Genomic DNA, 12,915 nt, shown 5'->3' on the forward strand with positions numbered 1-12,915 from the left:
ACTGAAACGGGAATTGATTTTTTAATAATTTTTTTGTTGCCTGATTTGAACGAAACTTGATATTGCACATCAATGTGGAAAAAACACTATGGAGAAAAGAAAGTCGAAGAAATTGTGCATCATCTTCTCAACACAATTTTTTATTATCATTAATTAACACGGAAGTAGAAGATCAAAATGGCGATGTTTATTTTATGCTTAAAAATAAATCATTCTTTGTCCATACTAAATGTTTGAGATTTTTAAATAAATCATTTAAAGAAAAAAAAAAGATAGCTCAAGCGAACTATACCGCTGAAGTTGTTTGCATAGATCAAGTAATCCCAAAGAGTATTTGACTGAAACGGGAATTGATTTTTTAATAATTTTTTTGTTGCCTGATTTGAACGAAACTTGATATTGCACGTCAATGTGGAAAAAAATAACGGAGAAAAGAAAGTCGAAGAAATTATTGTGCATCATCTTCTCAACACAATTTTTTATTGTTATTAATGAACACGGAAGTATGAGATCAAAATGGCGATGTTTATTTTATGCTTAAAAATAAATCGTTCTTTGTCAATACCAAATGTTTGAGATTTTTAAATACATCATTTCAAGAAAATTTTTTTAAAAAGATAGCTCCAGCGAGCTATTCTGCTGAGGTTGTTTGCATTGATCAAATAATCTTGGAGTACTTGACTGAATCGGGAATTTATTTTTTAAATAAATTTTTTGTTGCCCGATTTGAATGAAACTTGATACTGCACACCGCAGGCAAATGGTAAGTAAGGTGTCACTAAAATTTTTGCACTATCAATGTACCGTTTTGGCTGTATTTCGGGAACATACATACCTACATATATATATATATATATATATATATATATATATATATATATATATATATATGATGAGAGTTTTAGTAATACACACACACACACACACACACACACACACACACGACTATTGTGGTGAGCATCACCACGGATTGTCTCACACGGTAAAACTGCATAATCCGCACAGAACAACCATCAGTCTGCCAAACAATTGTTCCTGCTAATGCAAACCATTCAACCAGAAAGCACGTGATGTGACCAGCGGGAAAATCGAAACATGAGTGTGACGATCACTCTGCTGATTCCCACTGTGGACTGTTTCCATGGGGATCAGCGGAATGTTCGTCACACTTTTCACGTTTCGATATATATATATATATATATATATATATATATATATATATATATATATATATATATATATATATATATATATATATATATATATATATATATATATATATATATCTATACACACATACATACATATTGTTGTGGTTACCAGATTCGCAAACCACCATTCAGGTCCCTTAGGTGAGGTATCTCGGTAAGTGCATGTGTAGTTAGGCCCAAACCCGTTGTCTAGTGGGAATACATGTCATTTATACGTGCTGCGACTCTTCAGGATAGCCGTTTTTCTTTTACTATCTTTATTTTGGACCAACCGCCATGATTACCATCACAACCACAACATCAACCACCGACCACAACCACCGCTTCACCACAACCGCCACGACCTTCACGTCACACCTCGCAACCGTAGCATCGCCACCGTTCTTGCCCCGCTGTGGGTACCGGTGTTGGACTCGTGCAGGGCGCACGTTGAACAGCGTGTACAAAATCACGGATTTTGTGCTTCAAAAACGGATCAAAAACGACACACGGCCACTTTTTGCCGTCCAATCGGTGAGCGAGGGGCGATTTGGCCCCGCCTCCAGAACGATCGATATATGCAAATTTGTGGATCAAAAAGCCTTCACGCCCACTTTTTCTCGGGCCAATGGGGAGCGAGGTGAAAGGTCAAAGGGAGGGGGTCAAAGGCGAAGTTACGGGGGGATAAAAGGACGGTGTTCGTCAGTCAGAAAAAGGAGAACGAGAACGAGAAGGAGTCGGAACGGAGGGGACGAGTGTGGAAGTCTGGAGCCCGAAGCCTGCGGTGGCTGGAGAAGCTGAAGAGAGTCGGACGAGGGGGTGCTCGCGTCGGTGCCAGGAGCTGCACGCCCGAGGGAGGCCGGCAGCGTGACCTGGCCGAGGTGGAGACGCACACCAGGGATAATAAAGATCCTCTATACCCCGAGCATCAGCAACCCCCTCCTGTTTCCCCCCGCGCTGAGATAGTGCGACCAAGGGGGCCCCGTTCCCACCCCCTACCAGACACCGTCCACGAGGCCCGCGGGTTGCGGGGCCATCGCCGCTCCGCGTCTCATCACCAGACGGGTAGGCCCGACCCGGTCTCGGCCTCAGGCCCGCCTCATTCTTGAGGATATTCTTTCCCTTGGTTTTGGGTATGTGTTGTCGGCGCCGTCTGTGAAGTAGAATTGTATAAGTGTTGCCGTGTGCTCGGTAGTCGGTATTAGCTCTGCACTGTGTTTTCACTTTTATATTTGCTTTTTGTGTAAATGGAATTGTGTTTTCTTTTTTTTGTGTGCTTTTGGTGGAATTGTATTTGTGTGCTTCCCGTGTGCCGCGAATAAATGTGCTTTATTGTTGAACTGTTCTCCCGCTTCGCTTCGTCTTTTCCTCTATTGAATCCCCATCTTGCTTCACGTAAAGGGTTGGTAGTGGGCTGAATACGCCCGATAATTAATCGAACCGTCGAGGTCGACGATAACACCGCTCGGTTATTCTGATAGTACGGAACGGGTCGCTTAAGTGGCCCGTGTCCGAAGTCGACCTGCGGCGAGGTGCGATCGCCCGGTCTACCCTCCGCGTGGGTACTTAGGTAGGTCGAATTTGGCGAGCAACCCTATCCCACGCGGGGGCTGATTGGCTCGATCGCGGTGAGACCGAAAGGTCCACCCGTGACTGGTTCCCGGCGTTAGTCCGAGAGGGTCACGACTGGATTGTCCGTCCGGTGGGCGACGTGCCGCGATTCGAGTTACGTGGCCGTCAGCACGCCGGCGGGCGCGAAATCCGCAACAATATATATACACATACATACATACACCTTCTCCTTTTGGCTGCTCCCGTTAGGGGTGCCACAACGGATCATCCGTTATGATCCGCATCATGATTTGGCACAGGTTTTTTTATGCCAGATGCCCTTCCTGATGCAACCCTGGTCGCCTCTTATGACACAGGGATATGGTACACTGATTCGAACTGGAGCATACACCGGGCCCAGTACACTGGTACTCACTTCGCCGACCTCGGAAGGATGACAGGCTGAGTCAACCGCCTGGTGTGTATTAAATCAAGCGGCCAACAGGGCTTGAACGCAGGACCTTTTGGATCCCAAGCCACTACCCTAACCACTACACCAACACCAGGCTATATATATATATATATATATATATATATATATATATATATATATATATATATATATATATATATATATATATATATATATATATATATATATATATATATATATATATATATATATATATATATATATATATATATATTAAAAACTTCTCCACCGCATCTTTCCTGCCCCACATTCCAACCCACATCCATTGTTTGTCCATGTCTCCCTCTCTCTTGCCCTTCAACTGTGGTGTGGTGTACTCCCCTCCTCCACCTCTCTACTATTCCTTCCTGATTCGTCTAATGCACTCGCTCTTCCACGAGCCTTGACTTTGTTTCAAACAAAATAGGTCCACGGGTCCTGAAGCTCACCTGGATCAGAAGCAACAGTCAATGACATAATATAATATCAAAACTTTGTTCATGCGCAGAATATGGTCACATGATTAGTTGAATGGAAGCCCTCTTGATGCTGATTTACATCGATACATGTTTACAGGTCATGTTTTTGGCTGAGGGCATGTCTATGCTGCTGATACAAATCCCCCATGTCGGTTAGGTCAGGAATTTTAGCATTTTGGGCCTGATTTCAACCCATTAATGAGCACATATTTTGATGTGGTCAATAAACCTTCGCTAAGCCTCAAAAATTAATCTTGTGACCAAGTTTCACCAAAACTGTGCATTTAGTTCAAGTGATAATGACAGATGTTTACAGACTCACTCAGTGACTGACTGACTGAATTTACCTACGGACATTGCTCGATCGCATAAGCTCACTAAAGTCCAGGTGAGAAAAATAATAATTGAGAATGGGCCGTATTTAACCATTTGTAGTTTTTAAAATCTTTCCGAAGAACGAGTTGAGACCCTGGTAAACAGTTTGGATGAATCTTGGGTGTCAAGGATCTTCCATTTGATTGCTGGGCCCGCTAAATTTAGCCAATAACATGATCGAGAATTGGCACCGCTGGAGGTGGAGTTTTTTGATTTTTTTTTTGTATACATAGTCGAGGCTAGTGGAAGAGCTGGTAATCTACAATTGAGACCTGTAACGAAAGGCATTTGACGTGGATGCCCGAAGAAGTACAGTATAGTGCGTTCCGTTCTTACACATTATTGAGGATGAAGTCGAAGTTTAAAACATGATGAACGTCTTTCGATTGTTCAGGTCAGGTATGGGAGCATGTGCCAGAACAGCGCGTCGCTGCGTCCACTTTCTGCCAGTACTCCAGGGGCCTCCGTCTGGCCATCCCCCAGGCAGATGCCAGGCCCATCCCCATCTCCTTGAGATGATGGTCAACCTGCTGCAACCATGAGGCACGTGGTCGGCCCACTGGCCTCCTCCACTCATGAGTCTCCCTCGCTGAGAGAATCTGGTGAGCAGGATCAGCGTCAGGAAAACGAGCCACATGTCCATACAGCCGCAGCTGACGCTCACGGACTATGCAGGTAACAAATCTCATCCGAGTCTCTCTCAGCAACCGCTCGTTGGACACAAAATCTGACCAGCAATAGCCAAGGATTCTCCGAAGAGACCTGGTACCAAAGGAATTAAGTCTCCGTCTCAGATCCTTGGTCAAAGTCCAAGTCTCGCACCCATAGAGCAAGACTGGAAGTACCAAGGACCTGAAGACTCGGACTTTCGTCCTCCCGCACAGGTACCGTCAGCGCCACACCCCATGATCCAGTGAATCCATGACTCCCCAGGCCCGACCCAGACGTCTATTGACCTCCGGCTCACAACCTGCGGAGACATGAATATCACTGCCAAGGTAAGTGAATCTATCCACGACCTCAACATCCTCACCACAAACAGACACAGACAGGACAGCAGCATCCAAGATGTCACCGAAAGCCTGGATCTTAGTTTTGACTCAAGAAATCCGTAATCCCAACGGCTCCGACTCCTCATTCAGCACCTCGAGGACCCCCAACAGGATGTCTAAAGTCTCCGCAAAGATGACTGCATCATCTGCAAAATCAAGGTCTGAGATCTTGACATTGCCAAACGATGCACCGCAACTTGATCTCTCCTCCCAAAAATCCAGTCCATACAAGTGCTGAAAAGTGTGGGGGCAAGTACACATCCCTGACGGACTCCAGTAACAACTGGAAATAAGTCAAAGATGGTACCACCACACTTCACAGCACTCTCAGTACCAGAGTAGAGTTCAGACATCAGATCGATCAGTTTCGGTGGCACCCCATGAAGACCAAGAATCCTCCAGAGGACATCCCGATTCACTGAATCGAACGCTTTACAGAGATCAACATAGACTGCAAGCAGCCCCTGCCGAAACTCTCGTCTGCGTTCGGTGAGGACACGAAGTGCAAGGATACGATCAATCGTTGACCTCTTTGGTGTAAAGCCTGACTGCTCTGGACGCTGGTGCTCAAGCAGATGGTGGCGAACCCTATCAAGAATTATCCGAGCAAAGACCTTGCCCGGCACTGAGAGCAGCGTCACCCCTCGGTAGTTGTTGCAGTCTTGGCGATCACCCTTCCCTTTCCAGAGAGGGACAACAAGGCCCCTCTTCCAGTCAGTTGGGATGATGCCTGTGTTCCAGGCAGAGCACAAAACTGCATGCAACGACACGAGTGCAGCATTTCCACCAGCCTTGAGAAGTTCAGCATGGATGCCACAGATCCCTGGAGCTTTGCCCCGTTTCAACTGGTTCACCGCAGCCCGTGTTTCCACAAGCGATGGTGGACCACAGTTGATTCGAGGGTCAGCAACAGGGATTGTAACACCCTTGACGTCCAACTCGACAGCTGGGGGATCAGCCTGGTTCAACCGCTCAAAGTAACCGGCCCAGCGGGCCTTCACTTCAGACTCCTCTGTCAAGAGCCTACCACTCTCTGCTCGAACTGCAGTGCTCCGAGGGATGGGCTTGGATGAACGTAATGCGCGAATTCCCCTGTAAGCGGGACGAGAATCACCTGTCCACAGGTGATGCTCTACCCCCTCACAGATTCCTCGCACATAGGCCTCCTTGTCCACCCTCAGTGCACGTACAGTTTTACGCCTCAGCTCCCTGAACAGCTCAGCTCTGCCATTCAGCCTGGCCCTGCGACTCTGGTCAATGGTATCCAGTGTCCCTTGAGAGACAAAATTCTTCTTTGCCCTGCGGTGAACTCCAAGGCATCCACCGGCAACATCAAGGACGGTGGTCTTGAAGGTGCTCCACAACTCTTCAGGACCCCCCAAAGCACCCAGACCCCCCAAGTGTCCACTCAGCCTGTTCGCGAACTCTTCAGCTACTCTCTCATCCCTGAGCTTGGCAACATCCAGCCTAGGCTGGGATGGTACCATTCTCCAGGATTTAAGGTGCAGCTTTAGAGTTGCTACAACAAGCCTGTGGTCAGTATTGAGGAACTGAGCACTCCGGTAGACCCTGCAGTTCTGGATCATCCTCCAACGACCGTCAATGAGGACATGGTCAATCTCCTTTGCCACACCGCCAGCGTTGGAATACCAAGTCCAGCGATGAGCTTGCGGGCACTGAAACCATGAACCAGCCACCCTAAGTCCATGACTTCTTGCAAAGTCAAGGAACTTAGTGCTATTCTGGTTCATAGTTCCTGACCCATGGGGACCAACACACACCTCATAACCATCCCTATCAGTTCCAGTCGATGCATTGAAATCCCCCAAGACTAGAAGTGTATCTCGTCTGGGGCACTGATCAACCACAGACTCGAGTGTGGCGTAGAATGTGTCCTTCACAGTGAGATCATTCGCCTCAGTCGGAGCATAAATAGAGACCAGGGAAATGACACCTCAGGAGTGGCGAATCCTTAATCTCATAATACGCTCGTTGACCGATGTTACCTCAATTATCATTGGGGTCAGCTTATTGGACACAGCTACAGCAACTCCTTGGGTATGGTAACCATCAGAGCGACCAGACCAATAGTAGGTGTAACCACCCACCATTATCTCGCCGCAATCCGGTCTCCGAACCTCAGAGAGAGCTGCAATCCCGATGTACAAACGCTTGAGCTCAGATGATAACAGAGACAGGTGATCATCCTCTCTTAGGATCATCCTCTCATCATCTCTTCGATTGTTGATCGGGATAAAATGAAAATGTAGATCAATGGATTTGAAAGTCATTGCAATCTCTGGAAGAATTTAAATTTGATCGTTACAAATTCAATTCCCACAACCAGAAGAAAGAATGTCAATCAGTACGAGACCTAATTGAAGACGTTAGTAGTGAGCTGTGAAAATGGAAACTTGCACACAGATCTTACTCAATCATGGTACATTTTCACAATGGTACAGTAAAGTACAAAGGAGGAGTCTCACTGTCAGTCTATGACTCACCTTTCATTTCATTGATCACAGATACATCAAACCAATATAATATGCGCAAATGGTGGAGTCAGAGCAGAATACAAAACACCATGACCTGTGAAGTGTGGCCAAACACCAAATTTTAAAAAGTAACGATTTAAAGTAAAACAAAAGAAGAAAAGGTTTACCTTCGTCACTGGCTACCACCTTTACCACTCCTGTCACAGTGATGATGTCACCAGGGACACAACTGTCTACGAGGTCCTGAACGAGCTCACATTCCACTGTACGGGGTATTCTGCCTGCTTCGCGCTGCTCGTCAGCCATTATCTCCTGAACCCTGAAGCAGTGGAAGGTCAAAGCGAAAATGCACATCAAACATTCATCTGCATATTTAAATGCTCGAATCTCAAGTCAAACACTTACTTGAGGGTTTGCCAGTCCACAGTCTCAGTGAGTGGAGAGTTGCGGATGGGGATAAACAACTTCCCACGACATTGAGTATCTGCACACTGATAGAAGAGACAAAGGAGAGTCGCCTCATACAATGTCATTGTTATTTCAAAAAAAATCAATTCACCTTACAAGTTCAGCTGGGTATAGACTGGGAGCAGGAGAGCCAATTTGACAACCGATGTTGTCATTTTAAAGAATGTTGACAACAGCCTATTAGCGTGACAGTGACAGCTCAACTGTCAATGGGTATCTCACCATCCTTGATGGCAGCACAATGCGGTTATGATACACGTGAGCAACAGGTTGTAGTTTTCAGCCAATGAGATTATCATTTTATCCGATGATAATGCATCTTTTTGAGGCAGTGCCAGCATGGGAGATTGAGAGAGGCTCATGGGTCTAGTATTCATACCTCATGTGATGATCGATGTATAGCTCGCCAAGGCTTTTGCAATTCAAAGGTACTCCGTGTTCGGGTTTCCCAGCTGTTATTTAGTGGAGCGCCATGAATTAGAAGTGACAAAATGAAAAATACCAGGAGGTTACAAAAGCTAATTCCATATTTAAGATGAAAATGATGATGAGAAGGTATCCTCAATTAAAATCACAGAGAGACTACTCGGTAAGTTGTCAGAAAAGTCCTAGAAGTGCGGCAGCATTTCTCACCACCAAAGGTTTTGGATTATTTTGGAGGGTGGGCAGTGCCGTCCTACCTTTTAGAGTGAAAACCTCTCCTGACTTCAAGATTGAGGAGTGTATGGGCCAATTTAGGCCAGAGTCTAATCAGAAAAGACAAAGTGACTCATTCCCAGAAATCTAGTTCCACTGAAGATGCTTATGCATCGAGTTGGCCAAACTGCTTCCCCATGCATGAACTTTTCAACAGTGGTTCAACATCATACCAATGATTCAATCAATTACCTTGGTGGGTGAAGTGAACTTTCCATAAGGCAAAGGCACACCCTGTTCAGTACCGCAGGCACTGCAGGAAAAAGCAAGTTGCACGCAGAGGGGCTTTATGTTACCGACACGCACCACTGTGCCACGGATGGCCACAAACTTCCCGTACGAATTGGCACGCAAGTTCTTGAGCGGCGTCAAGGGTTCGTAATTGTAGATTCTGACACTGATCATGGGCACTTTCACAATGGGAGGCTCTTCCACTTCCAGGTCAGCTTGTTGCTGAAGCTCCACAACAATCTTTTCTAGATCTTTTGTCAATATCTGAGGGAACATGAACAAGACCCATCATTAGCAAATGGACTTTTGAGGAATTGTTTTTGTCAGAAAAAGAAGACTGAAAAATAATGCATCATATCAAATTGTAAGCAAGAGAAACTATGTTCAAAATGCTTCAGTAAACAGCTGTGGTTTTGATGGTTTCACTGATAAAGTGACAATAGTTTTTGCGAGGCACTTACTGTTGGTTTATGAGTGATAATCACTGGAGTACTTGTGATAAATGTCTGCACAACCTTTTTAACCAAGAGGGAGTTTCATCATGAAAGACAGCTTCATTAATATCTCTTTTTGGTGCCAAATACCAAAAACTAACCATCCATCCCAATCCTGTCTTCTTAATCTCTGACAATTTCAATTGTCACCGTACCAGTTTGTTTGGAGTTGATCAACAACACAAAGTGACGGCATGGCTGCAACGGTTTTCGGTGAGTCGACGGGTTTGACCACATTGGTGAACTTCCCAAGCTGGGTCGCTGCAGTCGGCACTCCCTCCCTCCTGGACCGGGTAATGACTAACGTTTCCTCCCAGCATTCTTGTTCCTCCTCTGCCCCTACTTGACTCAGCAGCCCATGTTCTTCTGAAAGTTCAAATCTCTCCAACATTAGAGAGCTGCATCGACATCGTAGACCTTGATTGTTCATTGAGGATGATTAACCGCAACTGAAACCTGCCCTCTCTCCAAAAGACTGGTCTTCAACCTTCCTTGCATCTGAAATTGACACCCCGAGAAAACTTTCAATAAAAAAAAGAAACCAATGTCACCCGCAGGGTGACCCGTATCTTGCCAAAAGGTGACCACGTGTGACTTCTTTAAGGTCACACTGAGGTGAACAGAGCTGCTATCCACCAGGAGCGACTCCTTGAGGAATATCTGCCTACGAGAGATTCCGATGAGAATCGTTCCACAGAGTAACCATGAAAAATATGCGGTTTCCTCATAACGTCACCAAATGATGTCATAATGTCTCAAGCTTGACCATGAAGGTCAAGGCCAATCGCCACCAAAAATTAATCAGCTGAGCGCCAGACCATGAACTATATTCCCATGAAGTTTGAAGACGATCCGATCAAAATTACTCAAAAAAAAATAAGGGTTTCGTCGACTCCCCTGATTTGCGACAAAGTCACCTTGACCTTTGACCTTGACCTTCAAAATTTTATGCGCTGAAAGGGACCTCTATAGGCCTCTGATATGCGAAGTTACAAAAATTTCCAATGATAACTGTGCTCTGCAGAGTGATTTATACGTGATTACAGACAAAAAAAAAAAAACATGAAGGTCAAGGCCAATCGCGACCAAAAATTAATCAGCTGAACGCCAGACCATGAACTATATTCCCATGAAGTTTGAAGACGATCCGATCAAAATTACTCAAAAAAATAAGGGTTTCGTCGACTCCCCTGATTTGCGACAAAGTCACCTTGACCTTTGACCTTCAAAATTTTATGCGCTGAAAGGGACCTCTATAGGCCTCTGATATGCGAAGTTACAAAAATTTCCAATGATAACTGTGCTCTGCAGAATTTTTTATACGTGATTACAGACAAACAAAAAAAACAAAAACAAACAAAAAAAAACATACAAGCTGACTAACATATCTTGCAAAAACTTCGTTTTGGCAAGATAATAAAATAAAAAGAAGCGGTTCAGTTTGGCATTGTTAACATGAAATGGGCAATGCCGAGAAACCTCGAGAATTAATCACGGTGAGTTAGAAAGGTTCTTCTTCTTCATTTTAGATGGATAGATGGACAGACGGAAGGATGGAAGGAAGGACATAGCCAAATAATGAAGCAGCTTCACCGCATAAAAATCCTTCTCTTGTTATTTACCACTTGCTTGTATCTGCTTGCTTTCCCAACATTTCAATGTTCTCCGATCTTCCGCCACCTTGCTCTCCCACGAGCCTAGATCATGTAACTGAAAAAATAAAATTTGCAGCACAATTAAAACTCAGATGGTGAAAATAATAAAAATAAGGAGCATGGTTGGATCGGAACATGAAACCAAACTTCAGTATAATCACTTGACATCAATGCTGTTGGTATTTCATTTGAAATTTCTCCACATGTGTGTCTACATTATTGTATTATAACACCAGCAGAGAACCCACCCTTAAGGCCCTGTCACACCTTGACGATTGAGCCAGCGTATGCCGACTTATGAAAAATTTGTCTAAAACGCTGACACGTCGAATACGTTATGGGTAAGTTTTGTATACGTTAAGAGCACACTGAAAAGCACTGCCATACGTTGTAGTACACTGGCTTTCATCATTGTACTTTGCGGTTGTCCTCAAATTTTAGCATGCTTGAAATTTTACGACGTATGCCAGCGTATGACTCACACGTTCCGCGACGCTGGCCATAAGTTGTAAGCACGTTATGCGATCATTGACACACGTCGACACACGTTACTTGTAAGTTACTCATAAGTCGAAACACGTCGAGGTAATGATTAGCGTACCCGAAACTTATTTCTAACCTATGAGTAACGTGTTGTAGGCATGTGACACGATCATTGCACACACGTCGAGGCACGTTATGCGATCGTTGACACACTTTACTTGTAAGATACTCATAAGTCGAAACACGTCGAGGTAATGATTGGCATACCCGAAACTTATTTATAACCTCTGAGTAATGTGTTGTAGGCATGTGACACGATCATTGCACACACGTCGAGGCACGTTATGCGATCGATGACACACGTCGAGGCACGTTACTTGGAAGTTACTCATAAGTCGAAACACGTCGAGGTAATGCTTAGCGTACCCAAAACTTATTTTTAACCTATGAGTAATGTGCTTTGAACCTTTGTGTAACATACCGCCAACGCATATTGACGTATTTGATTGACGTCTTCCGGACGACCACAGAACTCACTGAACGTGTTTCTAATTTACAGCTACCGTATAATGGCGTATTGGTAGCATTTAAAAAACAACAACAAAAAAAATAAACCAATGTCACCCTCAGGGTGACCCGTATCTTGCCAAAAGGTGACCACGTGTGACTTCTTTAAGGTCACACTGAGGTGAACAGAGCTGCTATCCACCAGGAGCGACTCCTTGAGGAATATCTGCCTACGAGAGATTCCGATGAGAATCGTTCTACAGAGTAACCATGAAAAATATGCGTTTTCCTCATAACGTCACCAAATGACGTCATAATGTCTCAAGGTTGACATATCGAGAAAGCTCTCATAAAGGTGCTCGATTTGAGGTACTACACGATATGGTTCCTAAAACTTGAAAATTTGACCTTGGGGTCAAATACGTTTGACCTCAGGCGCTAACCATGAAGGTCAAGGCCAATCGCCACCAAAAATGAATCAGCTGAGCGCCAGACCATGAACTATATTCCCATGAAGTTTGAAGACGATCCGATCAAAATTACTCAAAAAATAAGGGTTTCGTCGACTCCCCTGATTTGCGACAAAGTCACCTTGACCTTTGCCCTTAAAAATTTTATGCACTGAAAGGGACCTCTATAGGCCTCTGATATGCGAAATTACAAAAATTTCCAATGATAACTGTGCTCTGCAGAATTTTTTTATACGTGATTACAGACAAACAAAAAAAAATTAAATTAAATTAAAAAAACATACAAGCTGACTAACA

The 12,915-nt window shown here is 44.5% G+C and overlaps 1 protein-coding gene across 9 annotated transcripts in view; it reads right to left on the bottom strand.

Annotated features, from left to right (window-relative positions):
* Positions 1-12,915, bottom strand: part of MCM8 (minichromosome maintenance 8 homologous recombination repair factor) — a 125,419-nt gene that overhangs the window by 44,083 nt on the left and 68,421 nt on the right. For all 9 annotated transcript variants that reach the window (XM_085852875.1, XM_085852882.1, XM_085852880.1 and 6 more), the window contains 3 exons: positions 8,971-9,273; positions 8,020-8,105; positions 7,782-7,933 (listed from right to left, as the gene is read on the bottom strand). In XM_085852875.1, the coding sequence (XP_085709001.1) occupies positions 7,782-7,933; positions 8,020-8,105; positions 8,971-9,273 (541 nt within the window). The remainder of the gene's footprint in view (positions 1-7,781; positions 7,934-8,019; positions 8,106-8,970; positions 9,274-12,915) is intronic.

This window comes from Eptatretus burgeri, chromosome 13, assembly GCF_056783735.1.
Source record: "Eptatretus burgeri isolate ZD-2024b chromosome 13, Ebu_testis_v1, whole genome shotgun sequence".
In the NCBI taxonomy this organism is placed as follows: domain Eukaryota; kingdom Metazoa; phylum Chordata; class Myxini; order Myxiniformes; family Myxinidae; genus Eptatretus; species Eptatretus burgeri.